The sequence below is a fragment of the Osmerus eperlanus genome, chromosome 18, assembly GCF_963692335.1.
Source record: "Osmerus eperlanus chromosome 18, fOsmEpe2.1, whole genome shotgun sequence".
Lineage (NCBI taxonomy): Eukaryota > Metazoa > Chordata > Actinopteri > Osmeriformes > Osmeridae > Osmerus > Osmerus eperlanus.
Genome location: NC_085035.1, coordinates 14,414,139 through 14,431,371, shown reverse-complemented (window position 1 = coordinate 14,431,371; position 17,233 = coordinate 14,414,139). Strand labels below are relative to the sequence as shown.

At 39.4% G+C, this 17,233-nt stretch overlaps 1 protein-coding gene across 4 annotated transcripts in view; it reads left to right on the top strand.

Moving 5' to 3' along the window:
• Positions 1-16,216, top strand: part of LOC134038930 (inactive phospholipid phosphatase 7) — a 30,619-nt gene extending 14,403 nt beyond the window's left edge. For 2 of the 4 annotated variants that reach the window (XR_009932706.1, XR_009932707.1), the window contains exons 3-4: positions 10,922-15,367; positions 15,623-16,216. Coding sequence is in view for 1 of the 4 variants with exons in the window: in XM_062484593.1 (XP_062340577.1) it covers positions 10,922-11,310 (389 nt within the window). In the remaining 3 variants the exon portion in view is untranslated. Of the gene's footprint in view, positions 1-10,921; positions 15,376-15,622 lie in introns of those variants that run through there. The other 2 variants (XM_062484593.1, XM_062484594.1) reach the window with 2 other exon arrangements.
• Positions 16,217-17,233: the final 1,017 nt, after the last annotated feature.

The window sequence follows — 17,233 nt, the reverse complement described above, 5'->3', positions numbered from 1 at the left end:
CATAAGCATCCAAATCTCTCTGAACTAGAAACTTAGGAGTGAGCTTCTTCCAGAATGCATTACAGTACTCAACAGTAACTGTGCTGGGCTCGGTAAACATAAGTGCTTGACTTAGTATTAACACTTCTTCACCGTCAAGTGATTCGTATTCTGCCTTGATTGCTAGCGCTGTTTCCGTCATGATAAGATATTCCACTTTCTGAACATAGAATGGTTTTCTTCCTGTTGTCATCAATGGATAAATTAAACAAATCATATCTGATTCATTCATAGGAATATGATTCTGTACTTCCACTCCAAGAATACTTGTAGGTGTTGGAACGTTACGACGCACATGTGTATGAACATGCTGATCAGAGTTAGAATGTTCAGTTAATTCTTTTTGAACCACTATCCCTGCCTTGGTATCATCCCATGAATCGTCATCCGAATTAGTAGGGTGTTCGAGCATGACCGCATAATTGACCGTGATCAACGCTAGTATGAAGATGATGCTCCGCACGACCATGAACTTGATCCGAATTCTCTGTGGAGTATCCCCCATCCTTTTTTCTGGTCTTGTGGTGCTCACTGCTTGGTATTACCACCAATATCTCCACTTCTATATATCATGAAATAGAAAGAGAAAAACAACACCATATCCACACTCAAGATAATGAAATATTTATGCTGAGGTGAGAAATATTACCAATCCTTTGATGTTCTGTCTGCATCATTCTATAAGTCCTATATCGCATCTGCTATAGGAGGTGCTTGTCGTAGTCGTGACGCATGGATCCATTGTGGTTGACCTTTAACCTTAACAGCCGTTCTGGTTACCAAAAGAACCTGAGTTGGAGGTCCAAACCTTGGCTGATCTTGCTGTGCCAATGTTTTTAAACTGCGTACTAAAACATAATCCCCTGGCTTAAGACTATGAATACTCTGCTCACCTGGAGCTGGAAGAGAATTTGTTACATGTTGATTATTGTCAGACACAAAAGACCATAACTGCTTCACATAATTTTGTTGAGTCTCCTGCAACAAGGTTAAATCATTCGCTGGTGTCTTGTCCATCAGCACACCTAAAGGAAAAGGTCTAGCCATTAAAACTTCATGGGGGGCCAATCCTGTACCTGAATTAGCCATAGCTCTGATTGATAGAAGCACCTGTGGAAGGGCGTCTATCCACGTCGTCTGTTTAGTCTGATGTAGTTTCACCAATTTTTCTTTAATGGTCCTATTCGTTCTTTCCACCTGTGCTGAGCTTTGAGGGTTATAAGGAATATGAAATGTCCAATTAATCCCCAATGCAGCTGCTAATTGTTTAGTTACTCTAGACGTGAAAGGAGTTCCATTGTCAGAATCTATTCCATTTGGTGGCCCAAAGCGAGGAATAACATGTTCCATCAAACACTTGACTACTGTTTGAGCGTTTTCTTTCCTTGTTGCGAAGGCTTCTGGCCATTTTGAAAATCGATCCACTATCACTAGAAGATACGAAAATCCTCTGCACTTGGGCATGTGAGTGAAATCTATCTGTAATTGTTGGAAAGGACCTTCAGGTTTTGGCAAATGATCTCTTTTAGCTGGATTGACATGTGGATTACAACGAGCGCAGATTAAGCATCTCTTAACAAAATCTCTAACTTGTTGTTCCAATCCAATTGTGAAGAACAATTGTGAAATATAGTGCATGATGCTTTTATACCCTACATGAGTAACGCCATGTACATTGGATATTAAGGATTCATATGCTATTTTTGGTAATGCTATTCTGTCATCCACATTTTTCCATAAACCATCATCGCGCTTCACGCATCCTTTCTTCTCCCAAAGTTGAACTTCAGATTGCGTCGCCTGATTCTGAAACGATATTAAGTCATCAATAGTAAACGGAGGCTCTGAAATTTGAATATTCACGAAAGAGTGATTCATCCATGGTGGGAAGGACGCATTTAACGCTGCTTCCTTTGCATGTTTGTCGGCCAAGTTATTACCTTTTGCAATATCAGAATCTGCCTTTGAATGACCCGCACATTTTACTATAGCAATGTTAGTTGGTAACATCATAGCATCTAACAATCCTCTTACTAAATCTGCATGCTGTATGGGCCTACCTGCAGTAGTTACAAAGCCTCTATTCTCCCAAATATTACTGAAATCATGTGCCACTGAAAATGCATATTTGGAATCCGTATATATGGTAACTGATCTATCTTTGGCGTATATACAAGATCTAGTTAACGCTACTATTTCGGCAGCTTGTGCAGAAGACACAGGTAATCTATGTGCTTCGATACAATTTCCAAAATTATCCACTATGGAATATCCCGAAAGAATAGTTTTATCATCTGGGCGCATTGATGAACCATCACAAAATAAAGTAAAATCACTATGTTCCAAAGCTGTTTGTTGTAAGTCTGTCCTTACACTGGATGACGAATTGATGATATCCATGTAATCATGAGGAACTACATCATCTAACTCTGTTCCATGCAATAAAGCTTTTAAATGCACAGCTGGATTAGTGTGTGTGGCCGTGGAAATAGTCAAATTTTGAGTTCCTGTCAAAATGTGTTCGTAATTGCTACGTCTTTGGCTTGTCATATGTTGTGTAGTAATATTCACTAAGATAATGTTCACGGTATGTGAAGTGTGTAATACCATGGGATGTCCAAGAACTATAGTTTGTGCCTTTTCCACCATCAAAGCAGCGGATGCAACAGCTCTTAAACAGGGAACCATGCCTTTAACTATTAGTGGCAACATTTTACCGTAATAGGCTACTGGCCTAACTCCATTTCCATGTTCCTGTCCCAGAATGGCTGAAACTACTTCACCATTATCTGCAACGTATAAGTGAAAAGTCAGTTTGTAGTCGGGTAATCCCAGTGCAGGTGCAGTACACAAAAGATACTTGATGTGACGAAAAGCATGTTTCATTTCCTCATTCCACTGAATGACCTCTGGAGAGTCTTTGAGGGTGGCTTTGCGTAGTTCTGCATCATGAACTGCGTATTCAGCAATCCAATTTCTGCAATAGTTCACCAATCCTAGGAAAGACAACATCTCAGTTTTGTTCCTTGGTCGTACAATGTCCTTAATGCTGTTCACTCTTTCCTGTGACAGAGATCGACAGCCATCCTTTAAAATATATCCCAGATAGTTCACCGATTCTTGACAGAATTGAAGTTTAGCAAGTGAGGCCCGGTGTCCACCTGCTGCCAAATGTTTGAGCAGGGCTATCGAATCTGAGACACATTCTGTCTCATTTCTGGCCGCCACCAGAATGTCGTCCACATATTGCAATAAGGTCGAGTTACATGGGAGTGATAATTGTGCCAGATGCCTATTAACCATTGCACTATAGACAGCTGCTGAATCAACATAACCCATTGGAAGGCGTGTCCAAATATATTGTTGTTGTTGAAATGTGAATGCAAATAACGGTTGAGTGTTTTTATGAATAGGGATTGAGAAATATGCAGATGAGAGATCGACCACTGTGTACCATTGAGAGTCAGCTGGTAATGCTGTTAGTATTGAATTAATGTCAGGTACTATAGGTGAAATAGGTATGACTGCTTCATTAATCTTCCTTAAATCTTGTGTAAAACGATACTTGTTAGTACCTGGTTTCAATATGGGATTAATAGGAGTGTTATTTGGGGACTGGGCTTTACATATAACGCCTTGCTGTAATAAACTGTCAATAACAGGTTTAATCCCCTCTTCTTTTTCTTTGGATAAAGGATATTGTTTAATGTAAACCGGATATTTACTCATGTTAACCTTAGCTTCATAAGGTGGTACATCCAATAATCCCACATGGTTTGCATGTAGTGCCCATAGAGTAGAAGGCACCTCACGCAACACAGATGGTGCACATAATGATATCTTAATATTACCATCATTACGAATCTGTGGTTTCACATCAGTTTGTACGTCTTTAATAAAAAAGTGAGTAGGTTCTAAGCCATACGTCCAGATGACACAACTTTTATGAGTCTCCTCATGATCAGGGGACTTCAATAAATAATGATTAAAAGAATCAACCAAATGCGGGACATCCGAAAAATCATTCCTTACTGCACACACAAAGGTCTCAATGTTATCAGAAGTAGTCTTCCATAATAACAGAATCCCATGTGGTGAGATAAATATGTTCCTTGGCACTTCCTGTAAGGTGTCTGGATCTATAAATTTATCTGAAAAAGGAACGTCAACTGATTTCAGATTAACAATCCTAGCCGCTGCAGCAACATTACAAGAGGCCAATTTCTTAATACCACTAATGGTAGATAAAGTTTTCACAAACTCAACGTCTTCTAAAATAGACTTAGCTATATGGTATGTCTCAACACAACCAGAGAAAAGCTGATAAGCATTATTCGGGGGTATGTGGACCTCGATCCCATCCTGCGAACATAAGATGGTTGCATTCAATTTACTTAATAAGTCTCCTACCAATAATGCCATTGGAGAAGTTGCGCTAACTATGAAAGAATGTTGTAATTTATAATCATCAAAATCAATCTGTAATGGAAGTGACATAGGGTCTATCTGAGGCTTACCACTGATGCTGACGGACTGGACAGTATCTTTACTCAGGGGACAATCAATATCTGTTTTCCTTAAGCAGGAAATGGTGGCTCCAGTATCAACCAAAAAGGGAATTCTTTTTCCTGCAATACTCAAACTCAATTGTGGTATTTCAGAGGGTTTATCTGAAATATGAAATTGTGGGGCATTAATGATACATTTAACATTGTCCAGATCCATCGATATACAGCGTCACTTATCCCACATCAAATTGGCTGGGGTGTCTGTGTGCTGTGTGGCCTGTGGTACCCTAGTTGGCCTCTGGGGAGTAGCATTCCATGATTGGGAGGGGCGAGGTACTTCTCGATCATGAACACCTCTCTCTTCATCTTGCATTCTTAAGAGACAATCTCTGAACCAATGACCTGGTCTGCGACAGTAGCGACATGTGCCTTTATTTCCTCGAAATGGTCTTTGTCCATTCCTATTGAAGTTGGAACGACCTCTATTTGGGGTGGAATTGTTCATGTTAAAATGCACATTCCTTTGATCCTCAGAATTTTGATATACTGCTTCAGTATTGTTAGTCAGGGGTAGATCTAATTGCACTGCCTGAAATCGTGACGATTGAACGTTAAACAATCCGACTGCCTCAAGTTCCCTTATTTTTCTCATCAATCTCACTGGACTCAATGAAAACAAATCTGGTGCAGACAATTTGAGTGTATAGGCCGATCTAGGATCCAATCCATTTAAGAACATGCTAACAAAGAAAGTATCTTCAGAGTCGTTAATGTCTATTTTAGCGTCATCTTTCCACGTTTTTTGAAAGCGATTGGCATATCCAGAAACAGTCTCATCAGATTTACGTTTGCAATTTAGTACCTGAGTCACATCACGTTCCTGGAATGCGTGTTTCTGTAAGAATTCAGACACTTCCGCAATGTGGGCTTGTTTATGCGCATGCGTCAACCATGGATGGGCACTGTCATCATATTCAGGGCTGTCAAATTCAACAGATAAAGTTGGACAGGCCTCTATCAATGTCTCCAACTTCACGTTTGGCATTAACGTAGTTAGAATGTATCGGGAATCTTTTCCACTTAAACCTGAATGCATCAAAACAGCCGTGTACCAATTTATGAATGCTTTTGGATGTATAAATGGCTTTGGGGCGTCTTGCGCAATGCGAGAAATTTCAGATAAAGATAAAGGGCGGTCTAAAATTTTATCTCCAAGAGTCAATAATGGGCCCATAAATGTACCTCGTCCACTAGGTTGATGTTCCCCGGTTCTGAGCTGTAGCAAGTCCAAAATCTCATGTTGACATTTCCGCAAACCATTCTCTGAGATGCACGTCAACACTCCATTAACATCTCTAGGGGAAACTGGGGACCTAGGATCTAATTTAACGTTATGCTGGAGTTGATACGCTTCTACGGCTCCAACAAAAGTGTCCATCAATACCTCTGTAAACCGATCACAATAAACGTCAATATTCTTACCCTGTCTCAAAAGATGAAATATCTTTTTGAATTCCGCCTGCAAACTCTCTTTGGTATATCTTAATTGTTCAGCATTTATCCGTTTCGTGTCTCCTTTAAATTTCCTATCTGCAGTATCAAAAGCCTTTTTGCAGTTATCAAGCCACATGTTAATACATTGATCCCGCCATTTCTCAACTGATTGTCCTAATACACCTCTAGGGAAAACATATGTAGCAGTAGCTCGGGGGGTCTGTGTTTTAGACTGTCCGACAAAGCCGCAATCTAAAAATAGCCAGTCATAAATGTCGTTATACATCTCCTCGTCATAAGCGGGGGGGCCGTCGAAACTTGGTATCTGAGGATACAGAGAGTTAACAGTGCCTGTGGAATTCTTGTCTGTAAACAGAGAACCAGTAGACATCTCAGTTTGAGAACTATTCTGCTCCATTGCAAAGTTTGTGAACCTGTTTAGCTTCTTTTTATTTTTTCTTTCTTTTCTAGCAATATTTGCTGGCCACTGTTCACTCATCAGTTCCCAGGCAATAAATACCTCTCGCATGTAATCCGTATCCCAATCCGAATTGCTGACAGCTAGATTATCGATAAGATATTTTTGCGCAATCTGCAACTGGTGTCTATCAAATGTGCCCTCAAGCGGTATTTGTCCGTCTGTCCATTCATATAGATTAGTTAAATAGGGTTCCACGTAAAATAATCCGACTTTAGTGAGCATCCATTCTCTCGGGGACATTTCTGCTAAACTCTTATTCGGAACTTGTTTCAAATGTGGATTGGTCTTTAACATTTTTTACATAGCCTTACGCTCTTTTCGTGGTAGATCTTTTTCAGTCTTAAATTTAACTACCAGTGGCATATTTGTCTTACTGGATTGGCACCCCATGTTTACATGCACGTTTATAAAACAAGGTTAGTATACTTATATCCAGAGTCAAGTCTTTTATCTCACTTTAAATTATTTATTTATATCTAATATGTAATTATCTTTTAAGCAGATATTCTTATACTCAGAAATTTAGCACTTGAATGACTGTAATTTATCATAATACGTTCTTAGTCCTTGGGAAACATTGCTCGAGTCTTACACTTCAATTCAACGTGTCTTTCAACGTTTTACTAATCACGTGCGTATCTACAACCATCAACCTAAGTTTTTATATCGTTACACCAGCAACGAGACTTGTTAACAGACTTTACAGTACCGGGAATCCTGCCCTTAAATTACTGACCTTCTAACCAAGTTTTGTTAGAGGATTTTACGGTCCATACGTCTTACCATGACACATCATTTAACACAACAGCCTTTCACCGCATCATATGACCTGCGCAGATACAAAACTATTTAACCAATCAGAAGCCAAGCGGTCTAGCCCTTGCTCACGGTCTGTGTCCTGTATCTGTTTCCGCGGTTTTCCGTTCCCCAAGCAACTGTTAGGCCTTCTCCTATTACAATCAATTATCAGTCATCAAGTGAAATAAGATATAGTTTTCCAATTTTCTATTAATTCATTTGACTAGCTCAAAGTCGTGCCTCTTGCCTTCTCCTGTACAGAAATCATCATTTCCCCCTTTAAAATTTACCCAGGTTCGTTACCCCAGCAACCAGTACCCACAGGTAAGCAGAAGTTAACACAATCATTTAATGATGATAATCACAGTCTGCTCACCTGGGTTCTAGCTGAAGATAATGTTCCGTGACGCCAACTGTTAGATGATTTTCTGTCAGAGGAGGGGCCAAGGAAAGCACCACAATGAAAAGAGTTGACTTTGTTTATTAAGTCGAGCTGCTCGGATCACGTCACCACGACAGGCAGAGTGGTTGGCATGAGTGAGAAAACATGTCTCTCAGAAGTCCTTTATATATGGCTGGACTGTACAAATATAGTTACCATCACAACATCTCTGTAAACGGTACTCATTCCACAACTTGATGCACAGAAGAAACAACACACAGGTGATGCTGTCATCAATCATTGCTTGTACTATTCTCTGCATCTTGCACTTAACCTAAGTTGACCCTAGCACATTCCTTGATCTATATGTGTATTGTCCAAGGCCTGCTCCGTGACCTCTTGACCACAGCAAGAGACAACCTCACACATGTATAGAAAATCTGCGTATCAACGTTTGTTTACTCATTTTTTAGCAAGTTTGTGGGCTTTATTGAGCGGTATCATGCGCGTCTCTTCCTCTTGACACATGACAAGTGATAGTTACCACTCAATGAAGCCTGTTTGAGACAACAACTCTATCGGTGTTTTGGATGAAGGCTATCCTGAGATCGCCACTAAAGCACTGAAAACCCTGCTTCCATTTCCAACATCAAGCGGGATTTTCTGCCGTGACAGCAATCAAACAAAATTATGGAATAGGCCTAAACTGGATATAAGGAACGCACTTCGTGTGTCACTGTCGTAGCTTATAGTCACACACAACAGTGGGACTGACACATCGAAAGCTAGCTAGTAACAATATAACGATGGAAAACCAGGCTAAGAAACTTAAAGATGGGGTTGAAAAATTGAGACCAAAATACATCACATTCACTAGACATGGTTTTGTCAATTGAAAAAACGGCTGTTTATTTTACATAAAACTCCCAAAACTATTTTTCGCTCAAATCAGCTAAACTATTTTTCTCGCGCGCTCCGCGTGCTCGCATTAGGTGTGGAAGTCACTAACTAGGATCACATCAAACCCAGAATGTGCATGCATTAGCAGCGCAGCTGTCCAGGACCTATCTTTCCTCCCAGTTCGTCCCTGCCGGGCCGTGAAAATATGTCTTACATGAAAGCGGTCCGTGGCGCAAAAAAAGGTTGGGGCCCGCTGCTTTAGACGACACATCACAGATCATGGCGCTCCCTCAAATTGTGCAAACACTGTTAGAATTAGCTGAGCATGTAGAATCTAATAATATATCTGAGTCTGATGCCCGTGACCGAGTAGAACAAGTCATAGAGAGCTTGGCTGCATACTCTGCCGTCACAGATTTACACATTAATAGTAGCTCTGCCACTGTTTTAGTCATTGTTTGACATCAAGTTGCTCAGTCTGTGATGCGTCCTCTAAAGACCCGGCAATTCAATCAATTTCCCTGCACATTTGCAATGTAATGCAATGCAGATGTGCACACCGCCCCCTACCGAACAAGATGGGTAGCTCGGTCAGCAGGGAGCTGAAGAAGAGCGGCTACTGACGTCACTCTGCTGCGCCGCTCAGAATGCTTTTTCGTTCATTTTGCATTTCTGCAAATGCATTTGAATTTGAATTGTGGTCACGATTTTGCAGCCACGTTCTTAAAATGAAAATGCATTTCTGGAAATAATTAATTTTCAAATTTTACATTTCAAATTGAATTTTGGTATCTATTTGCTGGGGCATATTTTGAAAGATTGAGCACTCTTGAAGAAGAAAATTAAAATGCAAATAGGATGATTGATTACTAATTTCATTTATGAGTCAAATAATGCAGCCACATTCTTAAAATTAAAAAGCATTTCTGCAAATGCATTTGAATTTTGGTCACGATTTGCTTCCATATTTCGCTGCCCCACATTGAATTGCCATTTGACAAATGCATTGCCATTTGAATAGAGTCGAAAAAACCTTGTCCATATGAAATGCAAAGCAATAAACATTCATAATTTTTAAAATTCAAAATAAAACAAACTGAATTGCGGATTGCATTGTCATTTGACAACTGCTTTCCCATTTGAATTGCGGATCGCATTGCCACTTTGCACATTGAATTGCCATTTGAAAAATGCATTGCCATTTGAATAAAGAGTCTAATAAACTTCTATAGTCAATCACTCACAAAGTTATGACAATAAACAAAATAGAGAGTAGGACTACAGCGGAGAACTTTCTCCTCTCTGCTCAGCCTGGCAGTGACAAACACGGGACAGAGGATAAATCATCATACAACGTAATAGGCCTAACTAGCTAGCTGTCATGAAGTTAGCTATATTTTACTGTTTAAATTAATATTCGCAATGTAATGTTTGTTATGTTGATGGGAAACTAATTATTCATATTTAATTAGGCCAAATCGTGAAATAATGTTTCAGCTAAAAACTTCAGCTAGCACTAGTCCTAATGCTAGTGGTAGAGTTGGGGCCCTGAGCGTTTTCTTTAGAAAAAAAACGAAGGTTGATACTTGATAGAGTAATTAAAAAAATAATAAACAACATCTTAACCTCTTGGATGTTGACAGATACTGATTATTTATTTTCTATTGGCATTTTTTAAATTTCAGGTCATATTCTTTGTAGACTAGACAAAATATTGTAAACATTTAGCAACATTGCATATTAAACGTCTTAGCCTACTTCGAGGGCAAACTCAAGTGCATTCATTTTGAATTATTTTAAGACAAATGTTGTCATATTTTCTAATTTAGATCAAATCTAACCTAGGACATCACTGTTTACATTTACATTTAAGTTTTGCTTGACTACTTCCAGACCGATTAATAAAATCACAGGACCTGATAATGTGCATAGGGAGATGAAGCAGGGCCGTAGCTATCCTGCAACTGGTAGATTATGATCATGCACACAGTAAGGAGAGGACAGGGATGGATTGAGTTAGGGAGGGGAGAATAGCATTTATGTTAACAAGTAACGCAAACCAAATGATGTAGTTGATCTCTTTGGATTTTGCCCAGGTGCAGATGTGTGATTCTGTTCAGTGCCTGCTGTCAGTTCTAGCTCATTTTGAGCAGGGAGGAGATTTAATGTTATATTATTTGAGGCACATGGTTTTCACTTACATAATGCATAAAACTGTAGAACGAAATACACACTTATGTGTAAACTTTTTTTATGTAACTTGCTAATATCAACATGAACTACAACCGACTCCGCTCTTGCTTCTCCTTTTTATCACAGCCCTAATACTGGATATCATGACTGTGGCCGGAGTCCAGAAACTGGTCAAGCGTAAAGGACCATGGGAGATGAATCCGGGTTTCATGGACTATGTCGCCATGGATGTCTACTCCTTCCCTGCAGCCCATGCCAGCCGAGCAGCCATGGTGTCTAAGTTCCTTCTGTCGCACCTGGTTCTGGCCGTGCCCCTTCGCATCCTATTGGTCCTCTGGGCTTTCCTAGTTGGCCTATCCCGGGTACTGCTGGGGAAGCATCACCTGACCGACATAGCCTGTGGCTTTGCACTGGGCCTGCTACACTTCAGTCTGGTGGAGACGGTGTGGCTGTCCTCCAGTGCCTGTCAGACGCTCATCTCTATAGGCACACTGAGCTGGAGCCCCTTTTACTGAAAACATCTGCTAGGTTAATGTTATTAAGCTCATATGATGCTCTGTAATCGAGAATATAGACAATATGCCACCTTGTAAATATGCCTGTCTTGAAAAAAGAAAAAGGGCTTCATAACAGCAGTATGGCTTTTCTGTAATATCTCTGATGAATATTTACCACCCACACTTCTAAAATCTTTGCACATTGATCATGAGTAATGTTTTTTTAATGGCAGCATGTGAAAAAGGTTAACAGGGCAATAGTTCAACAGGACAGGAAACGTGGTTGTATGTGTTTGATCTATGCTCCCACTTTTGACTAGAGTGTGTCACTCCTTTTGCTTGAGCCCCAATGCTGTCGGGTCCTGTTCCGATTCTTCCTGTTCCTCAGACTGCACCTAGGGTCACTTCTTTCACTTTTTCCTCTCTTCCTTTTTTTCCCAACACAAATAGCTAACTCTTACACCGACCTCTCTTTTCAAAAAAAAATTTAAATTAAAGAATATATATAGTTGATGTACAAATTGGACTGTGAAATGTATGACAATGATCAGTGAAGCTTCGTTGCACATTTATGTACAACCTGTGCAAAGTACCGTATTTTCCGGACTATAAGTCGCATCAGTCAAAAAATGCGTCATGAAGAGGAAAAAAACATATATGTCGCATTTATTTAGATTTTTTTTCACAAAATCCAAGACCAAGAACAGACATTTAATCTGGAAAGGCAAGTTATTCAACTACACAATGGCACACAAAACAACGGTCTAGGTCCGGTATGTTAACATAACACATTAACATTTATTCAGCTACACAATAACATTAAGAACATACTTGGAAGGCTGAATAGGCTAAATTAACATAACAAGCTAGCGAGTCCAACAAGCCAGTTACCGGTAAGCTAGCTCACCAAGCTCCCGATCTCATTCCACATCACTGAATTCGTTGAACTCGTTGGTTCTTGTCAGTCAGTATGAATTAACATTTAAAAACATGTTAAATTATATATATTTTGATATATAAGTCGCACCTGACTATAAGTCGCAGGACCATCCAAACTATGAAAAAAAAGTGTGATTTATAGTCCGGAAAATACGGTAATATAATATACAATCACCTGTTGATATGGACATGAGCTGTATATATTTCCACTGGGAAATGTAAATTGTTCCAAAACATGGTGACAACATGTAATTCTGTTTTTGCTGTAATTCCATTTGGTTTGTGTGAAAACAGATAAGTGGCTGTTGTGTAGATCAGGGATTCTACTACTGGATTACACAATGTTCATCCATGTCAAATAGTGAGCTGAGTTTGCACCTTTCTAGCTAATTTATCTGAGGCATTAATGTGTATCACACATTGTTTGTCAAAGCATTAACCAAACAGATAAACATGGTCCGTTTGTTGATGGTGCTGATTTTATGCCTCACTGAGTCAATAAGTCGTGTCTATGTGAATGTAAAGATCATTCTTTGCATCGGGATTGAATTTACCAATGGTACAGTGTGTGTGTGTGTGTGTGGGGGGGGGGGGGGGGGGGCACTGCTAGCACTGCTACTCTAGGTTTAAACGTTTTGACAAGCTATGCTGTTCTGAAATCATTACTATATTATTTTGGGTTATTGTTGTCTTACGGAACATCGATGTCCATCACATAAAATACATATTGCGATTTATCCTATTGATTATTTTAGTCAACATGTTGAAATTTTACCCTTTTTGCCACAATGAAAAGATTGGAGTGAGTTGGACCAGTTTGTATATTGCTTGTGAGCAAGTCAGCATGTTTCTTTTGTACAAGGGTGACAAATTGTATTTTAATGCAATGCAAATTTTCCAATCAAATGTTCAAAAGGAAGCCTTACAAGCTGTGAATGGTGGATATACTCCATTAGTTATTTCTGAGGTTGTTTATGCATGAAAACATAAAGAAAGCTTTTGCTATACATTTTATTGTATTTTTTTGTAGATTGAAAAGTTTGCATTCTCTTTGATAATGCAATGATTTGAACATTGTGTATTTTAAACTATTTATTTTACAGTTTTGTGGTATCTCAAACCGAAGAGTAAAAACAATTGGACAGCCAGCTACATGGGTTTTTGTTATGCACTTGAAAATGAAACGTCCCTTTTTCAGGATAACGTATTTCAAAGATAATTTTGTAAAAATACAAATAACTTTACAGATATTTATTGTAAAGGGTTTAAACAATGTTTTCCATGCTTGTTCAATGAACCGTAAAACAATTATTGAACCTGTGGAATGGTCATTAAGACACTAACAGCTTACAGACGGTAGGCAATCAAAGTCACATTAATAAAAACTTAAGACACTAAAGAGATCTTTCTACGGACTCTGAAAAACACCAAAAGGAAGATGCCCAGGGTCCCTGCTCATCTGTGTGAACATGCCTTAGGCATGCTGCTTGGAGGCATGAGGACTGCAGATGTTGCCAGGGCAAAAAATGACAATGTCCGTACTATGAGATGCCATAGAAGACAACACTACAAGGAGACAGGACGGATAGCTGATCATCCTCCCAGTGGCAGGACACGTGTAACAAGACCTGCAAAGGATCAGTACATCTGAAAATCACACCTGTTGGACAGGTACAGGATGGCAACAACAACTGCCCAAGTTACACCAGGAATGCACAATACCTCCACCCGTGCACAGACCGTCTGCAATAGGCTGAGAGAGGCTGGACTGAGGGCTTGTAGGTCTGTTGCAAGGCAGGTCCTTATTAAACATCACCAGGAAAAATTTCACCTATTGGCACAAACCCACCTGGACTAGACAGGACTGGAAAAAAGTGTTCTTCACTGACATCTCAACACAGTTGTCTCATCTAGGTTGATTGTCATACTTGCCTTGATTGTTAAGGGAATGAGCGCTACACCAAGGCCTGTACTCTGGTGTAGGATCAATTTGCTATTTGAGGGTCCGTCATGGTCCATGGCAGTGTGTCTTAGCATCATCGGACTGAACTTGTTGTCATTCCAGGCAACACTGTGCGTTACAGGGAAGACATCCTCCTCCCTCATGTGGTTAGGGTTAGATAACTCTAACCCTTCCTGCAGGCTCATCCTGACACTACCCTCCAGCATGACAATTCCACCAACCATACTGCTTTTTCTGTGCCTGCAAGACAGGAATGTCAGTGTTCTGCAATTGCTAGCAAAGAGCCCGGATCTCAGTCCCATTGAGCATGGATCGGAAGGTGAGGGCTAGGGCCAGGGCCATTTCCCCCAGAAAGGTCAAGGAACGTGTTAGTGTGGCTTGGTGGAAGAGGTTGGTACAAAAATGGGAGATGAACCTCTCACAACAACAACTGGTAAATCTGGTGCAGTCCATGAGGTCGATATGAACTGCTGTACTTAATGCAGGTGGTGGCCAGATACTGACTGTTACTTTTGATTTAGATTATTATAATTTTTAACCTATTTTTACTGTGTTGCGGTATTCTGGTGTTGTGGCAATCTTTCAGAAAATGGAAACTGATCATATTCAAATCCATCCTTAATATGTGCCATTCTGTGTTTTCCTCTTAATTACCAACCCTTAGCAACAGTTACCTGAATCCTCTGGTGCCAGTTGTTCAGAAGTGATGTGATCGGATTTCAGCTATTGGATTAAATCTTTAAAATGGGTTGTTCAAAATAAAAAAAGCATTCTGAAATTGGATTAGATCACGTAATCCAGTTTTGGTTTTGGTCTGGATAAAACCTTCCAATATGTTTTGTGAAAAACTTTTTAGTAGGACTGGGATACCTTTGATCTAAAAGATCTAGATCATTCTGATCCCAGCAGAAGGTTGGATTCATAGTGGATTTCAGGAACAAAATGTAATAAAAGTTGAAATTGGTCAAATAAAACTATATTTGTATCATGTAGTACATACATTTAATAATATGAAAGAGCAGAAGTACAGATTTGTCTGGCAGAGGAACAAATCACTCTTTACCCAACTTCAGCAAACCAAAACCAGACTTGAGATCCGCCTCCTAATAAGAGAGCTTCAAAAATCTGGTCTCTCTACAACAGAAGACGAAATCTGAAAGTTCTTTAACCCTTGTGTTATCTTCGGGTCATTCTGACCCATCAGTCATTGTGACCCACCGTCGCATTGCGACAACTCTACCGCATAAAAAAACAAAGTGAAGCATTTTCTTTTAACCGTTGGGCTGTCTCAGACCCCCCACATTGCAAAGGTTAAAAGAAAATTATTTTTATTTGTTTTTGTATTGGGCAAAATTGGGCAAACACAACGATGGTTCGTTATGAACCTTTGGGTCATGTGACCCGAAGGCAGCACAAGGGTTAATTTAGTTAACTATTGGACATTTAGCCCTTTTTCTGATTTTGAAACACACGTTCAAAATATTCACATTGTATTTGTACAGAATGTATACAATTTTTTTTTTGTGGGTCAGATGGTAGCTCTGACAGTTTGGATTGTTTTAGTTTGCCTTTTTCTGTCTCTTCAAATCAAAACACTTAAAAGTGACCCCATGCTGGCTATTGAACTTGTTCTTTAAGTAGCTAATAGCGTACATTGTTATATGTAGTCCCATTTATAACACTGGGAATCTGAATTTGGTCAACATTGGATTGGGTTATCCAATCCAATGTTACTTTGAAAAATCAGCACAGAAGTAAGATTGATTACTTGATCCTGGATAGCAAAACATGGGATTTCAAAATCCAGATAATTCTGATCCAAATTAAACTTTTTGAACAACTGGGCCCAGATTATAATTGTATTACATGACAGAAAGGATGATGTATACAACTTCGTTGAACAAGTTTTTTTGTGTGTGTGTAGTTGCACTGTCTGTGTTTCTGCATGTTTTAATATACTGTAACTGCACTGAAAAAAACTGTATTAAACAGGTCAAATTCCATGCATCACCACATACCATAGCCTAACTAGAGAGGGTACAATTTCTGGGGAAATTGTAGGGTGTGCTTGCTTGCGTCGGTTGGACAGGGGTCCGTTTTTTAATGACATTTTTACAACTGATATTTCTGTATTTTATATAAAAATGCATACTTATTATTTATAAAGATTACATAGATTTAAAAGCATTTTTTTTTTGCTGCTCATTTACAACTGAAAATACGAGTGAAGTGTAGAATGAAATGGATGTCTTCTCATTTCCCCTGCAAGAGGCAGCCTCGTCGTTGAATCAAAAAGAATACATTTGGCAGACCGGTGTACAAATGGACCTAATCTCTATGACTTAAACGTCCTTTCCCTTCTCGTGATATTTTCATGCATTTAGCCTACTCATTGCATTCATTCATTAATAAAGAACCCCCTTTGAAGATTATTCTACGACGTTACCCGGCAGTAGAAGATGGAATCGCGATTCAAACAGTACCATCTGCTAACTGAAAATATGCCCCCCAAAACGTAAATAAGCTTGACATTTATTTAGTGGAAAATCGCTCATTCATAAAAAGCTCACTGGTAGCGATCATTGTAAGGTAACAACGCAAAATGCGATATAGCCCTGTGTGGAGAAGCTGCCCCGGTAAATTCTACTACTACGGTACAGTACTAGACTACTGCTGTGTTCGTCTCGGTAGCGATTGCGTTGGTTGAATTCGATTAAACGTTCCGTTGTACGGTTTAGGCTGAAATTAATTATTTTCATGAACAGATTGACAAAGTTTAGGCTGTGGCAATGAAGTTCAGGTTAGTAGTTAGATAGACTTTTGATTTAAGTAAGGGGAGTGCCGAACATGTTCTGTCGCCGTTTGACTTCCTAAACAGCTGTGTATGTTAGATGTTTTTGTTGTGTGTCTCGCGTAGGCTACAGCGTTGCAGTGATACACTGGATTGAAACCACAGGTAATGATAATTTCACCCACAAATCGTTTACTTGTAATCTAATGTCATAATAAATCCTACAACGAAAATGTATATGTGAGGAA